The 18296-nt window shown below is 39.5% G+C and overlaps 1 protein-coding gene across 1 annotated transcript; it reads right to left on the reverse strand.

Moving 5' to 3' along the window:
• Positions 1-649: 649 nt before the first annotated feature.
• LOC307266273 (vesicular inhibitory amino acid transporter-like) lies at positions 650-12019 on the reverse strand (the record flags this gene model as incomplete). The annotated part of the gene is made up of 8 exons (XM_080048249.1): positions 650-969; positions 2243-2405; positions 3235-3472; positions 4171-4373; positions 4956-5082; positions 5516-5652; positions 11070-11466; positions 11925-12019. The coding sequence occupies 8 exons, from the start codon at positions 12017-12019 to the stop codon at positions 650-652; spliced, it is 1680 nt and encodes a 559-aa protein (XP_079904375.1).
• Positions 12020-18296: the final 6277 nt, after the last annotated feature.

Raw genomic sequence — 18296 nt, forward strand, 5'->3', positions numbered from 1 at the left:
AATAAGCATTAATTAACTGTTGACAAATGTTATTTTTGTAAAATTACTTAAGCATAATTAACCATTTATTAATGCTCTTTGTGACCCTTATTGTAAAGTGGGAACAATTTATCCATTAAGTAACACTTAATAAATGCATACTAGTGCTGATTAAGCATCACTTAAGCAAAATTAACAATTTTTTAATGTTATTTGTGACCCTTATTGTAAAGTGGGAACCATTTATCACTTGTTACACTTAATAAATGCAAAATAGTGCTGAATAAGGATTACCTAAATACAATCCATCAATCAACAATGCTCTTTGTGACCCGTGTACATTCTCTATAATAACAATATTAAACATCCTAAAATAACTAACCATTAATTAATATACCCTTATTGTAAAGTGTTACCAAAACGAACATTGATTATTGTTGCTATTAGAACTGTGGTATTTATGCAGTAATAGAGTGTTTCCAATACAGAAAATATCGCAAAGGAGACAACCATACCATCCATCCATCCATTCATCCATCCATCCATCCATTCCATTCCATCCATCCATCCATCCATCCATCCATCCATCCATCCATCCATCCATCCATCCATCCATCCATCCATCCATCCATCCATTCCATCCATCCATCCATCCATCCATCCATCCCTGCTACAGTCCTTCCACCAGTCTTTTCACTGAACAAATCATGCCGGACCCACTGCAGATTAACCCCAGGCTCAGAATACACACGTCTATGAGCCTCTCTGTGACGGTGAGGCGGACCCACTGCAGTCTGAGGTGAAACAGGCACGGCAGGATGAGTGTCATGGCCGCCCCGGTCACGCTGCCTGTCAGACCCATCAACAGGGAGAACCTGGGCACCAACAGGGCCAGTAGATATGATGTCATCAGCAAGGCGAAGCGGACCAAAAAGGCTGGGCGAGACACACCCCCACCTCCATGTTTGGAGCCCGATGAGACCATGGCTTCTGTAGAAAGGTTGAAGCATATAGAAGTAGTTGTTTATGGGTTGGCTCTGTTCTGATATCGTTTTCCAGTCGTATGTACATGTGTAGTACAACATGATTTGATTGACATATTACAAGTACCAATTAAAGGACGTATCAGCAATTCTGGAGAATGCTTCTGCTCAAAATCACTTTTTTGTCAAAAACAGTGAATAGCCTATCTCTTCACAATGAGATACATGTGCATAATGTGTGTGGGTCCGGAAAATAAGAGTGGTGTTTATACGCAGCCTAGACCATGTAAACGGTTATGTTAACAAAGGGTATGTAAACAAAGGGGTGCCCACAGTAGCAAGCAACTTACCCGTTTACAGAGCCTAGGCTGTGAATTGAAACTGGATTTATTTCAGCACACACACACATGACGTACGTCGTACATGAAGTGGATCGTGAGGATATGTGTACTGATATTTTGACAAAAAGTGATTTTGACAACAAGCATACTCCAGAATTGCTGACTCCACATTTGAGTGCCAATAACGACTTATAAAATGTATTATTGTTCCAAGGTTTAAATCACCTTAGTCATCTTTTTGTCTGTTTTTGTGAAAATATTCATCATAAAACCACATTACATCACTTTGGGGAGGAAAGAAAAGGATGACTGCATTACTGTTGACAGTCAATAATTAGTAAAAGTTCAGCCATGGTGACAAATGTGTTGACAGGCAACACGTGAGCTCAGCTCGCAAATGAAAATAAATGGCGTGTGATATTTGTTTTGGTTGTATTTTGTATTGACTTAATTTGTGAGTACTTTGGAGCTACATAGCTTGCAAAAGCTGTTACTTTGTTTTGAAGTGTTAAAAGTGTGTCGGCTGTATATAGTCCATACTGTGTCAACTCTGTTGTTATTTGGCTCACCAAGGAATGATGACGTTATCTCATCTAATTTTAAATGAAGCGTACTTGATCATGTTTGATCATGTATTGTACTTGGGAACCATAAGGCTGGTACAGTAGTAATATACGATCATAGGCTAGCATGTAACATAGGTGGTGATTTGTGGGCTAAACAAACTTGTAATATAAAGTCAACTGGACGCTGTGTTCCAGCAAGACCATTCATTGTAACTTATTAAATTAAGATATACAGTCAGTCCTAACCATTACACCTTAGATCTTTTCCATGGGTTCAACCTACTATTTGTTTTAATATATACTGTTTAATAGAACGATATTTTGGGCAAGTTCCCTGGTTTGCATATGAAATAAATCTGTCAGTAGTGTTCACCTCCAAGCAGACAGGTTTGTAGTATTTCAGCAGCCGAGTAGAACGGCAGAGGGTATGACAGCAGGGCTTTGGCCAGCAGACACAGGTTGATGAGGGGTCGGAGGTTGGAGGGCAGGTTGTCTGTGATGACCTCACTGATCTCTGCTCCCCAGGTCAATACGGCCTAATGAACGGAAGAAAAACAATCAATGCAATCAGTTAATCAACCACTCCATTCATCCCTTCTTACAGACCTCGGACCTGCTGTTGTCAGGTTAGATGTCAAGTAAAATCTACCTTTTATTTCTCTCTTTTTTGGCCATGACAACAAGGAATAAAAGAGTCAAAATGGATAGCTGTCACAACTGTTGCTTTATTTATTTAAAGGTCACATATTACGCTCATTTTCAGGTTCAAAATTATAATTTGGGTTTCTACTGGAAAAAGTTTTTTTTTTGTCCAAAGAAACTTTATATTTCTCACTGCCATTGCTGGATCTCCTTCTTTCAACCTCTGTCTGAAATGCTACATTTTAAAGCCTACCTCTTTAAGCCCTGCCTTCCAAAATGCCCACTCTTGATTAGCCCTTCATGTAACTGTCGGTTTAGATCTAAATGGCAGTTAGATTCAGGGATATTTGGTTGTGTGGCTTATCAAGTTAAGATGGTAACGAGGGGGCGTGGCTTCTCACCTTATGACTTCATAAGGGGGGAGAAATCTGACTGGGGTTTTTGAACACAGGTTTTCAGAAAGGTGGAGGTGGAGAGGAGGAGGGTTTGTTTTTTCTCATATGTTGGGAGTCTCTTGTCATACTATTGACCAATATTAATGTTGATATAACATGAAAAAATACATTTTGCACAATAGGTGACCATTAACTCTAATAGCACTAAACATGTTAGTTTTTTAATCAGACCAATCAGCGCAACCACAAACCCAGATAAGCAACTATATAAACTGTCAAATATCATTCAATTTACAAGACAAATTCACTGTCACACAATTTCACCAACCAGTAAAGAAAACATAGTTTTCATGATGCAGGCGGCACCGTGAGTCCAGCCCAGCATGGCGTTGAACTGCCCTCTGTCCTCCATATTGCCCTCTAGAGGAGGGAGGAAGATCTGAGAGGTGTAGGAGAAGATGATGACGCCCACTGACACCAGGAAGTCCTCTGGGTCCACGGACAGAGACAGACAGAACCAGGACCAGCTGCTGGCTCGACTCAGGCAGTACAGCATCACCAACAGGCTACAAATACAACAAATACAAGCAGAAATTAAGCAAGGGACCATGAATTTATATCAAAATAAAATACATCCTCATTGATTGTTTTTCCTGTATGGTTTTTAGGAAATTCCCCCTACTTCTTCAGCTAAAATAAACCATTTTAAAACGATACGGGTTGAAAACAAACACAGAAATACTGTTTTACTTAGCAAATAAAAAATTGACAGCTTGGAGATACATGTTTTTTCAGGTAACAGCGATTTGCTGTTTTTCTCATTAAGATAGGACACATTATATCGAATCTGTAGTTAAAGAGTTGGTATTTATATTAACTGTATATTTAGTTATTATTCATTTTGAAAAATCCATACGTCTAACCAAAGATACTGCCACAAATCCAAATTGAGGCTACATTTATATACTAAGACAAGGCACATTTGGAAAACTGGTTATTTGTTGTGTATACCGACTAACATTAGTGTGTATGCACCAAATGGTTACTTGGTGATTTGGATGATTTTTTTTAACCTCTGCTTGTGAGATGTGATTAATCAGCAGTATCATCATATACAGAGAAAACAGATAAAGGTCTAGATATAAAATATGGTAAGACGCCTGGCAATAAATCGAACGACCTGTAACAGCGGTGCAAATGCGAAACACAAATTTACTGCTATGCTCTGTCAGGGCAAAACATGACGCCACTTGTGCTCAATCACCTGACCAGTATGTGAGCCAGAGAGCACAGCAGGCTTAGGGTGGAAACTGGTCTGAGATCAGTCAGCAACAGGCAGGGCAGCAGGAACACCAGAGACACCAGGGAGCAGACTGATCTAGGAACAGCCATCCCAGATAGGCTGTCAGACAACAGGCTGCTGGAGACCACTAGATACAGGGTGCAGGTCATCAACAATTCGATGACCTGCAACACAAAGAAACAGGGAACCGAGACAGATGTGTACCTCTTGCTTTTACTTTGTATGTTGGGAATAAGGATAGTTATTCTGCTGTAGGGAAAATTGGGAAAGTAAACTGTGAAACCAATGTCCTTTGGAAACAAATTATTGCAAAAAAACATTCTAAAGTAGCACATCGAAATATGAAATGGAAAGAATTTGATCTTGTGAAGAGGGACAACATAAAACTCTATGTGTGTCTATAGTTGCAGCTCTACCTGTGATATGTATATGTTTTGGCACTGTCTATTTGAGTATTAAAATGTAATATTCAATTTCTGATTCAGCAATTTGATATGAAGTCTTGAAATTGTATATATTTTTAATAATCTATTGGAATGATGTAATCCCATTGGTTTACACTGCAACACAGCTTGAATGAGGAGTCTTTCCTGGTACATTTAAAAATAAAATCTTATTCTGTTCCAAGAAAGTTAGAATATATTTTTTTACTTATTTTGAAGGAAAAAATTCAATATCAGTTTACAGCAATGTGTAGTCTGATTTGAATATACAGAATGTGTGTTGGATAATGTGTTATGTGTTACCTGAGCTACGTTAACCATCCAGCCCCCTAGTCTGGGCCAGTTGGGCCACAGTCCTTTGCAGCAGGCCTCCACTATGTCCTGGTAGCTGTGTCGGACTCGCACCTTTGACACCGAGCCAGACCCTCCACTGAAAGAAAACAAAACACCTTCTCACCATGAGATACATTGGGTTTGACAATGGGTGTGTTTCTTTTAATCTTATACTATTTTTTTATATACTGTATATGTATAAAGCAATGCATATTTAAAACTGGACCAATCTGGATCAGAATTGTATCTTACTGAACCCCACACACCATTACTCTAAAGTAAAGATACATTAAGTAAAATACCCTAGTTTTACGAAAACAAAACTTACTCTACCTTTGGTCTATCAGTGGCTGCAATGTATTCTGAGTCTAACATAAAAGCAACTGTTGTTGACTCTAAAATCTCTACTGCATCTTCATACCACAATTAGGTCTAGATTACCCCGAGGAGGGATGCAACCTGATTGTAATGCCATGCAGCATTTGGCTAATTGAAACCCAAATGTATTAGAATATAATATAAACCCCTACCTGTGTTCCTCTTCATACAGACATGCCACCAGTATCCTCCCTGTGTGGTTGCAGACCCAGGCAGACAAAACCAACAGAACAAGACCCACGTAACCCGACTGGACCAGTGCAAAGGGTAGACCCAGCACAAAGATACCCTGCAGGAGATGAGGGAGAATTGGGTATTTAAGGGTGGACGCTTTAGAAGATAAAAAATGAGGAGAGAGACCAAGAGCCCATTTAAAAAGTTCCCCTTAAAATTTCTCTCATGGGACACCCTGTTAGTTGAGTGGGTTAAGACCCAGACAGTGTCACCGTAAGGATTTATGTTTTGATGTTGCAGGCTAAAAAGCTTTGTAGCATGTAATTACTTTTCAGTTCTTGTGTTGCCTGTCTCATTCCTGTCACACTATCAAAATAAAGGCAAAAAATGCTGATGACAAAAACAAAAACTCTCTCATCCTACACTGCTTTTGATGTTTCCCATTATGTTCCTCTGGAGTACTTATATCTGGACTGGCTCATTTAAATAGATGTGTAAAAGCTAGTGTGCACTGATGAATTATGATTAGAGTAAGAGGGAAAGTAAGAATCAGAAAAATTTAAATTATATTGATATGATGATATTACATAGGCATCAAAATGCTTGAATGCACATTTACCACCATATATGCACAGTGTATATACAGTATATAGAGTATCAAGAGATTTAAAATAAATGTACAAATATCAAATTGAAAGGCAATGAATACAATTTTTAACCAAATTAAAGAAAAAACTCAAATGTAAGTACAGCAAATAGGCAGGGGAAAAGGGAGATGGGTAGTAATTCAAGCAAATAATCGCCTGGCGGTTATATGCCTTGACCTGCGACCTCCAATATGTAATCAGTGTATCCGCTGTACTCAAAGTGTGAGTTGGTGCCAAATTTGATGAAAAATCCCTCGAAGCGTTCTTGATATATTGCATTCAATAGGCATGGGGTCACAGTGACATTGACCTTTGACTTCCACAATCTATTCAGTTCATCCTTGAATAAGTTTTGTACAAAATCTGAAAAGAATCCCTGAAAGGCATACCTTGAAATATCGCGCCCACAAGAATGGCAAAATAAAGTATATAAAGTATATCAAAAATGTGAGGAAGATTTTGAGAAACGTACACAACAAATACAAATTAGAGCAGTCAAGCAATCGGAACATACTCAGGAATGTTTTTTTTTTTTTTACAAATACATCTTAACTGCTGAACATCATTCAAATGTGAAACTTCTGAAGCTTTACTGCCAGGAATAAGGAAGCGAGAGAAGAGGAGAATAAACGACCGTTCATGGTTGGAAGATAAGGAGGCTCGAGAGACAGAGTTCTGGCCTGATGCCTGGAGGTTTGGAGGATGCAGGAGACCATGGAGAACCAAGAGCATAGTCCAGCTTTGGCCCACCACCAAGTGAAAACCGTTGGTCTCTCGCTGCCACAGAGAGATAGAGAGAGAGGAGAGGGGATGGAGGTGGAGAAGGATGGAAGGAGCGAGTGTAGGAGGTTGAGACAGGGAGAGAGAGAAGATCAGAGCTACTTTGATGGAGCGTCAGTGTTTTTGAATGTCGGAACACGGATGCGTACACGTCGAGAGAGCTACAGAAGCACATCATAGCTTGCTTTGCATCCCCGTCGTGAAACGCACATCGCGGATTCATAAACAGACAAGCGGTGCAGTCTCTCTCCCCCCTTTCAAGTTACTGTTCTGTAACTTGTGTCTGTTAGGCATGTGCGGATAGGGCTTTGATGTTCAAATGGATGCTGCATGGGGGATGAAAGCAGTTTGAGAGAAATCTGATGCTTGAGTATCTTGATGTCATCTCCCATCTCTCTCTCTCTCTTTCTCTCTCTCTTTCTCTCTCTCTCTCTCTCTCTCTCTCTCTCTCTCTCTCTCTCTCTCTCTCTCTCTCTCTGCCTCGACTTCTCGTTCTCTCTGTGTCTTTGCCAGCTAATTCCTCATTGGCTAGTACTCTAAGCACAACCCGAATCAGCTGCCAATCACAAAAAAGGCATCCCTGGTCGCTTCTGAAGAACATGCAAGAAGATGATTACTCCTCCACAGCTCAATCGAACACCTTTAAAAATCAGTTTGTTCAGTGAATGTTGACCTAGCATATAATGCTCTTTACCATCCCTTACATACTCAATATATGCCACCAAGCAGAATGGGTATCACTGTGACAAATGCTGAAAAAAAAAGATGATTATGCTTTCACTGCTCTTGCCTGGACTTTTCCAGGTGTAAGATGTAAAACTGCTGCCCTTCAGGTCATGCACAATATGTTATGCTATAGCACCATGCCCTGTGCAAAGACTGTGGTAGAAAAATGTCTTTCCCTACGAACAATGATGGGATGAAGTCAACCAGAAACAGGAAAAGGTTTGACATTTAAGTGACAGGAAGTGATATTTGTTCCATGATAAATGTAAACTGTAAAGTGTAGTTTAATCAAAGTTGTCTTATTTGTTCAATGGAAAAGAAAAGTGGAAAGAATAACCCTGAGCTTGAATGCTAAGAGTCAGTACAAATTATCTGCAGACTTCGAGCGAGCAGCAAGATTAATTAATCCGAGCAACTTTGTCTGGCATTGTCAAATGACCATCACACATATGGACAAACACAAAATGAAGTAAAACAAATATCCAAAAAGCAAGTTCAAAAAGGTTTTTCGTCCATACCAACTATCTTCTTCACTCAATTCAGTACACTGGGGGGTGTGAGGCTTTTAAATGAAAGGCTTAGCCCCTCCCCTTAGAGCTGACCATGTACTCAATTACTCTATTATTTAACACAAACTACACCTATAGTAACCTCCCCATAATAAACCAAATGATAATTCTCATAGAAACCACAATTTCCAACGTAAATCACATACATAAACACATTCACTTTCACACCGGCTCATATACATACAAATATCACCCAGATGTTTCATTACAGATGGTATATCCCAATCATCAGCACACCTCAGCCACCCACTGTGCCCTCTATATAAGGCAGCATTAAGCAGGCACTTTGTTTGAAACCTGGGACATAAGAACACAACATTCAACTGACCATGATAAGTATAAATTAATAACGCAATATGATTCAACAGTACTATTTGTGTGTGTGTGCGTGTGTGTGTGTGTGTGTGTGTGTGTGTGTGTGTGTGTGTGTGTGTGTGTGTGTGTGTCTTATTGTTACTACTTAACTGCAGGGGATTTGTGTAAGGTTGTAAGGAGCTTTTTTTTTGTTTGGATTTGGCAGCAGAATGAACCAAATAAGTCTTGAAATCAATCTTTTTCAACCAAAAAAAAACTGGAACACTTTTCAATTCCTCTTGCAGCTCGTGTTACTGTTAGCCCATTTAAACCCATTTAAAAACTTAGGTCTTGGACTTTCAATCCAGTTAAAGGTTAAAAAACATACGATTATGGGCCATTGATGTAAGTTTTTCCTCAGTGTCAGAAACAAAAGTCCCACATCTCTAACACGCTATGAACAGAGTGGAGGGGCCTCATTAACAATCAAGTTTGAAATTAAAACTTGAGTTTCATAATATTCCCAAGTCAGGGAGCTTTGAGAGCTGGATCTGCTTCATGCATTTTTTGGCAGCAAATGTGCTCTCTAATAATAAAAAAAAACTTTATTAAGCTGGCAGACACAGTTATACTGGCATCGATAAACCAAACCACTGAAAATACATATTTTCTTTTTAGCCTTGATAGGAGATAAAACTGCTGTTCTTTTTTTTACCCCCATTATGAAGACATCTGTTAGGCCCTGTACAATTGGCTCTGTTATTGTTGCACTGATAGGTGTTTAATACATCAGATTATTATTCTATGTCTTTTATCTTTACCATGCATTATCCATGACTATGTCTATGCGATTTTAAACACTTTAAGAATCCGGTGAAGAGTGTAGTAGTCACCTCTATTTCACCTGTGTGAAACCTCAACCAAAGGGATAAATGACCAATCTCTTAAGGGTTATTGATTACAGTGTACCACAGATAATGAATAACCTTTACAACATTAACCAAACAGTCCTAGAAAAAAAAGCTGATTCCGTTTTAAAAATACAGTAAAGTAGGAGCTATTCAAATCACAGTCTGGCTTGAGGGCCATATTAATTCAAATCTAGCTGGGAGTATCGAGGTTACAGAAGTTACACATTATACATTTGAATAGACAATTTATGGGAATAGTTTTCATTAGAGACAAGGTTTCTAGGCCAGAAAGTTGATATCTAATGAAAAAAAAACATCATGGCACTCTGATAGACTAGCATTGACATATTATATCAATGCTTAATAAACCAAGCACATACATTACTTGTGTATCTACTAAATATCATGTTTTCATTCATAGTTGTATTTACATAATGGCAGCGGTGCTAATGGTTGATGAGTTAACCCTGTATTTACACACACAAATACATGCTAATACAGATGTGTGTGTGTATGCATGCGTACACTGCATTTATCATGCCCTAATGTCATAATGTTATTTACAGACCCAGTGATGCCGTTCAATATCAGTACAGTCATTCACTGAAAGAGTCCATTTACATAAGAACAGTGGTTGACTCCGGCTCAGCGTTTACAGCATAATAGGCTATTAGCATTACAGCCACTATAGGACACACTGTGACTGGGAGCTTTTGTTTTTTTCTTTCTTTCTCATGAACGATTTGATTTGCCCTTTATTTGATTATGGAGGCTGTAGAGTGCCTGACAAATTGCACTGCGAGACCACAAAGAATTTTTTAGCAATATTAAAACACAACGGGGGCGGATTGAATGGTCTGCAGGTTTAATGCTTTCTAAATGTAGTGTACAGCTTGGTCCCTAAACAGTTGGCGTTTACATTTTGCATTTGTCTTCAATGACAGGGAGAGAGAGAGAGAGAGAGAGAGAGAGAGAGAGAGAGAGAGAGAGAGAGAAGAGCACATGATGTAGTTTGGAAAAAAAGAAGGAATGGTATGCTAAAACTATGCTAAAAGGCACGAGACTCAAACACAAGGAACGCGCTGGATTGCTATGCAATGATTAAATAACTTTGACTAACACATCCACTTTCATGGATTGGGTATATGTGGTCTATCTTCATACTTTAGTTTAGTTACACTCATTTGGAGGACGCTCATCCCATCAATATGATTTACATGTTTTTTCCTCACATGTAGGCCTACATATTGGAAACACTTTTGGGTGTTAAAGTCTGAAAGTTTGTTGCCTTGTGGTCACTTTAAGGAGTTTACATCTAACCAACGTAGGATTTTTTTTTAATCAGCAGTGAAAATATCATAAATTTAGCATACCATTGATATTTATTTTTAAGGTAAGCATTTATAGATTTTCCGGTCCCCTCGGCAACAGTACAATGTTGACTTCTGCTACAGCGACGTCTCCCTCAAACTCCTTATAGTGACTGCACCGTCCGCCATCTCCATAAGGTAACACACTGACTAAGTAACTCATACAACCACACTCCAAAAATACTGAATTATCCCTTTAACAAAAAAAAAATTATACTGTATAAGTGTACAATACCTGTATAGCATTTGTGACATTCCAGCCAGCCTCCCATGCCGTGATGGTGGGACTGGGATTCAGACCTATGGGGCTCTGAACTTCCCAACTGGTCCTTGCTCTATCTTCTTTTAACCAAAGGGAATCCGCAGGGCAAACAGTTGAAGTTACAGTGATGGTTTTGGGTCCAGTGGAGATAACTGTGGCACTGGTTTCTTTAAAAGCTGGACTCTGGTGCCATGAGGTGCTGGGGGATGCAATGGAGTCAGGAGCTGGTCTCTCCCTCACTGTGAGGTTTTCCTGCTCTGTATTTTTGTTTGTGATCTCGTCAAAAGGCAATCTGTTGTCCTCGCTATAGGTTCTGTTCAACTCATCGCTGTGGGTCAGAATCAGAATTTCTTCATCCTCCTGGAAGAACCTGCAGATCAAAACCAATTAATTCATTTTTGAGTCTGTCTGCACCCTCAACCACTTTCCTAAACCAGCATAATGGTGTACTTGTACTTCAGTACTTGTCAAAACAAAACAAATTTAAATACATATTATGACTACATTTAATTTGAATAACCTTGAAAATATTCCCAACACACAACAAAGCAAAACAGCACAAATCACAATATAACTACAATTCCATTTAAAGCGAGTCAGTGCTCAGTAACAAGACTCTAATTTGAAGTGATCCTTTTACTTAAAATTTAAAAAGATATCCATCAAATGTTTTTATTCACTTTCCAAAGGAGTTTGTGACTCTAGCAAAGTTCCTATTCATTGTTTTAGATATGCATAATGTCACATAGAAGTGCAGGTAGATATTTATGATGAATCTAAAAAAAAACAATATAGATATAAATCAACATATCCCCTGATGTGACTTACCTTGTTGTCCAGTCCAGGTGTAGCCTTGACACTGCCCAGCCCCACAAAGACCTCCGGGGCTGTCCAGAGCTCCGAGCCCAGTGAAGAGAGCCCATCTTCAGCCTCGCCGCCTGCAGAGTCAGCCTCTCTGCCTCTGGAGGTCTAAGAGGTCTAGGGGAGCTCGAACTTGACTGACACTGGACACTCACAAAATTCTCATACACAAATTCACAGCAGTCACACACACACTCACAATGTCTGCCTATGAAGAAAAAACTAAACAAACACCAGAGCCACACACACACACACAGACACACAATTGCACAAGCTCATTTGCAGAACAACACACATGCAAAAGTGAGTGAAGTGATTGACAAGTTGCTGAGCTGTAACATTATAATAGTGTTTTCAATGGTGAAGGAGTAAACAGATAAGTGCACTCAGGGATTTAGTGGTTGGAAAAACCAGAATACAATATATCTAGCTTTGCATGCATACAATATTATCGACCATATGTGTCATTATTTCTCAACATTTGCAACATAATTGGTTACTCAAGTGGAAATAAAAGTTTCACCTTTCACTTTAGAAACTTTTCGGAAGCTTCAAACTATTTGAGTTTAGAAACAAACTTTCTCCACACAAATGGATTGGATACAAAACATTCAAATGTGTTTCCCTTATTTCATGTGTTTGTGTGAAAATGTGGCTGTGTTGTAATGAACATCATACCCCGGGGGCTTCTTCAGTTTTTTGCCCCAGAGTGTGGTGAGTAGTGCAGGGCAGCAGGAGGAGCCCTACAACAGTTGAGTGGAAACAACTGGACCAAAAAAACTTTCCTGTCAACTCTGTTCTGCTCACTTCTGAAGTAACTTGTGTGCAGTAAGATTCTGTCTTCCCTTTTTTTCCTTTTGTTTCATGGTAACCAAAGTGGTGCTAATCTGACATTTCATTTGAGTGGTAACATCTTTTTAACTTCCAAAACTCCTAGTTCTGCAGCACACTGACATATGATTTAAAACCCCTTATGGATTCAATGTTTTAACACATGGCTCACAACCACAGTTTCAAACGTTATTTATTATTTTTTTACCAGCTGTGGAGCATTTCCTCACATTACTGCATTTGAGCTCAGTGGAATAGAATGCTAAGTAATGTGATTACACTTAAAAAGGGATTGCTGAATGCCCAAGGATGTTGAAGTGGCGGGATGTAGGCTAAGTAACTAAGTACATGACCACAAATAATGTACTTAAATACAATTGATTATTTTACGATAGCCTCCACATCTATGGATTAATGGATCTTTTTTTCCTCAAAATGTCCATATGCTTTTCATTAAATTCTTCCTCCTTCTGTCCGGAGTTAAATCCTTTGGGAGAAGGAGGAGAAGAGAGGAATAGGAGGAGGGGTAGAGAGAGAGAGAGAGAGAGAGAGAGAGAGAGAGAGAGAGAGAGAGAGAGAGAGAGAGAGAGAGAGAGAGAGAGAGAGAGAGAGTTTGGGGCTAACTTCTGTGAAACTTTCCTCAACTCAACAACAGAGAGGAGACGCGCGAGGACAGGACAGCGCTGACTTCAACAGCGCGCGCGCGCTACCCTACAACGATATCAAACTTCAGAGACGGGACCAAAATGAAGCAATTCGGGCTCGTGATTTTCACCACGTTGCTATGGCAATGCTGCCATACCCAGCAGAGAGGTGAGTCACCCGGAGACCGATGTTGATAAGACTGATCGATACTATCGATTCACGGCACTGCGAAAGTCATTTACGGCAGAACAACATTAGCCCTGTGTCATTCACTCACATGGCTGTTGCCTATTTCTCTAATGAACCAATCAGACAAAGCTAGCTACACCTTTGCGTTGGCTGGCTAAATGAAAAGAGGAGGATACTTTTTACATGTTTAAACGTCCTCACATCAGTCTGTTATGCAGTAGGCTATTACATCATTTCTTAGAATGACACATTTGTTTTAAAACTCAAAGCATGTACAATTAGCTACACAATTACTTTTCAACAATGAGCAAAACAGTGACAATAGAGAGATGTTTGTGATGTTTTGGCAACCAAGAAACATTGAGAAAACAATAGCCTATGAATATTCAGAGGTCAGAAAAAAAATACATGTCAGTTGGTTTTGTAGTTATTCTTAAACTCATAAATCAAGTTAAGTGGTTGCACATTCATTGTGTCAGACCATGACACAGCCGGACTCCACGTACTAATAGAAACACATGTCATTTTGATGGCCGCTTTTTGCAGTTAATGCCTAGCCGAGAGACGTTTATGATTAACCAGTGTGCACTAATGTTGTAGGCCAGTCAACACTAACTTCAACACCGATATAGGCTACGTTGCATTTTTGAAAGCATCACAAACACAATTCAGTCCTTATCTACTGCATTTTCTGTGCAGGCAGACATCCTGGATTTTAAAGACATGAAATGCACTGGAAAAAAACATGCTCTTTGACGTGGTGTATTCATGAGGCTGTGCAAGATAAATGATATGCTTTGTGTGTTAGGGCCGTGACATAGTCAACAATGAAAAATGAGCAACAATGCCCTCACCAGAGACAGGGATTGACAGCTGGGACAAAATCAATGACATGCTGGTGCACACAGAGTCCAAATATTCATGCAAAATACAGATTCTTATTATTAGTCAATTTGTCCCACTTGATAACAAGAGACGGGCAGAATTGCTTTGTTTAGAGGACCAAAACTAGCTTTTCCAATGCATGAAGAAGAGGATCTATAAGCTGTTTGAACATATGTGTGTGTTTAGGGATTGTTTGCACATGTGTGTGTCTGTAATGCGAGGGGTTTTGGCATTGCTGTCGCTTGAAACATGACACAAATCTAGTGCTCGTCATGTTTATTTTTTTTTCTGTTTTTCCTCTTCAATACATTACCACCAGCTACTGTTTAACCCAGGAGTGCTTTGGACCTCCTGCAATGACAGGATGTGTGTGTGTGTGTGTGTGTGTGTGTGTGTGTGTGTGTGTGTGTGTGTGTGTGTGTGTGTGTGTGTGTGTGTGTGTGTGTGTGTGTGTGTGTGTGTGTGTGTGTGTGTGTGTGTGTGTAAGCGAGAGAGCAACTAGAAGAGGGCGGGAGAGGCCATTTGCATTAAGAGCCTCATTACCAGGCGTGTCAACCAGCCATGCTCTCTATCAGCGACGGAGCGCAGGGAGACACCGGGAGATAATCAGAAAGGGAAGAGGAGGAGGACGAGGGCTGAAATAGAGAGTGGAGAGGAAGGAGAGCTGCGTTCAAGAGTTATTTGGCTTTAAAGGAGACCTCAATGATAGAGTAGGGATGGGTGTGAACAGGTAGACGGAAAGGGGTCAGGGGACATGGGAGATAGAAGTTGAGGGTTGAAGCAGCAAGAGATAGAGATAGAGTGGGGAAGTATATACACCAGCAACGAAAAGTTGATTGGAAATGGAAGTTTTTTGGAATAGTGTCCTAAGTATTCAAAAGGTATTAGAGCTGGTTTGAAGAAAAAGATGGAAACATGTTTTTTGAAGTGGAAGTGTCTCTTTTCTCAACAATATAGACATTTCAAGCACATTTGCAGGAGAGTCTGTCAGAGGGATAAGTCAATACATCCTGCTGGTGTTTTATCAGCATTGATGGATATGCTGCAGTTCATACAGGAAAATAAATGAACAGCCATTTTGAGGATAGAATTCTTGATTAAGGGCCCTTAAAACCAACTTTTTTCAATTATCTCTTACTATAAGCAATGGAATGGTGCACAAACACAACTTTCTCCGACTTGGTTACTTAACATGATATTTACTTTCTTAGTCAGCAGGGCTCAGTAAAAATGATGATGAGCAATTTTGTGAGATCAATCTATTGATATTTGAGTCTCACTCATAGTTTTAATTATTTTTTTTGCTTCTGTTGCTTCAGATTGACTGTAAATTGAACATCTAATGAGTAACAATTAATACAGTAGGTGTCAGCTTAGGTTCTAGGCTAGAAACATTCAGAATAATCAACAGCAAACAAACAAAAGTGCAAGACAGTATGAATTATTTTGCCCCGTAAAGACCTTCTGTTGGACGTCAATAAGACTTTTCTTGCCACATGCGTTTTTTGAACTCTATATCAGATGAAGTCAGTGTGATGCATGTGAGATCTAGAGCCAGACCAAACAACTATATCGATACAACATAGTCAAATGTCAAGGCAGCGCCGCCGTGGCTATTCTAGGAGGGGAAATCTAAAAAGTTCTGAGAAGTTACCAGAAAAGTTAACTTGTTGGGAGTCGTGTGTGTATTAATGTGAGTGTTAGCGGCCTGATTTGCATGAACGGATATGAAGTGAACTCACCAGAGACCTCAGTGTGTGTGGAATGAATCCAGACAAGGCTTCTAAACCAACAGAGGAATCAACATTTTTATTGAGCAAATCCATGTGACTTATTCGCATTATCGCTGTCCTGCAGAAACCTCACACTGACTGCATATTAAAAAAAAAGCAAACATACATCAGGAAAGGTGAGAAAACCCATTGATTTCCATTTTTGATGTCTATTTGACTTTGGTATAATCAAAGATGTGGCTTTATCCTATGATCCTTGAGTCCTTTCTTAAGAGGACTAAGCTGAACATAAAAAAAAAAAAAATGTTGTTAAAAGGTTTATTCGGAGCAACTACAGATGTGTTTATGATGCATATGGATTTCAAATGTGATGGAAACTCACCAGAGGTACTGTATATATCACAGAGACAGCCATGCGAAACCACAGCAGCTTTTTTCTGCCCATGAGAGAAATCAACGTTCTTATCAGGCAAATTCATCCCAATGTCATAATGTTTGTAAAATATGTTGATCTCAGTCTGCTATGTTAATGTGAGAGCAGCCGAGCTTAGCTGAATGGATTTGATGGAATACACCAGAGGGAAATGCTCTCACACTTTTCTCAGTCCTGGGTTCCAAATTCATGTGATTATAATCAATGTGTCCTAGAAAATAGGAGGGAAATAAATCTGGAAGATTGAAAAGTATCTGGAGCTGAAGTAGAAAGTAGCATTCAATGGACATGCTCAATTCATGTTCCTCAAAATAGTTTTTAAGTACAATACTTGACTAAATGTGGTTACATTCCATCAAATCACCATATATTACTATGATGCCTTATGTGACATCTTAAATTGTTTTAAATGTGTCCAACAACCAAGAGACTGAAGCCAATAGGGAACTCGGTTTACAAAGATATAAATGAGGGGCTGGAAAATCTGACCAGCTTGAAATGTTTGAGGTTTGATGTGAGTCAAGTCCGATGACTTCAAAGCCAATGGATTGTCATAATTCTTTTTGTCAATCTACTCAGCAATCATTCGACTTACTGTTTCAGAAGAACAACTTGTAACATGATCTGTCACTCAGGTGCCAGGCATAAGTGTTGAGTTATTGAAGGGTTGATGGTTTGATCAACTGTCCACAACACAACAAGAACCTGCAGTACAGAAATAACTTACCAGATGTGAGGTAATTCTACAGTGTATTATGCATCTTCGTCACAGATAGAAGGAATACAAATCTAAAGGATCCATATCAATGTGTACCACATTTCTGTGCGTAACTATGGGCAAGTAAAACTGTAACTCACTTTGGACAAACGTGCTGCTGCCGATTCATTGTGATCTGCCCGTTACACATTATTTACTGTTTCATTTCTTTTTGACAATGCTTTTATACAAAGCCACTTACCATAATTGCAGTCTGCCACTTTGGCACAACTCAAAAATTGCAAATAATCATGCAACAACTCTAAAGTCCCTCAGTTTAGCTGAACCCCTTTCAGCTTTGTTATGTTTGAAGGGTCAAGGTGAAGTCTGAACAGAAGAGTCTCTTCGAATATCAGGCCACCCTCCAGGAAGTACAATTTTGGCATTTTGGAGTTTTAACACTGAACCTTGATGCCAGGTATATACTGTATGTGTGCCTGCATGTGTTTAATAAATGTAACCAGTTTGAGAGTAATTTCATTTAGTCAGATTTAATATTCGAGGTAAGGCTCCTCGCAGCACATACTTGCTCATTTCTGTTAATGTCCGTAGTAGCTTACTGTCAGGCCATGTTTGTGTAGTTGTCATTGGACTTCAAGGCAGCCAAGAATTAATCGATGACATTGGGCCAAAGACGCAGCAACAGGTGTGTGTGTGTGTGTGTGTGTGTGTGTCTGTCTGTGTGTGAGTCTGTGTACTTTAGAGGAATCCTCTGGGAGCTAAAATTAGCCAGGTGCTAAGTTGGAACGGCGCTGTATCCTTCCTGTCAATAAGAAAAAGACAGGCAAGTGGAGAAGAAGAGAGAGAGAGAGAGAGAGAGAGAGAGAGAGAGAGAGAGAGAGAGAGAGAGAGAGAGAGAGAGAGAG

Source organism: Ammodytes marinus, assembly GCF_949987685.1.
Source record: "Ammodytes marinus genome assembly, chromosome: 19".
NCBI lineage: Eukaryota > Metazoa > Chordata > Actinopteri > Uranoscopiformes > Ammodytidae > Ammodytes > Ammodytes marinus.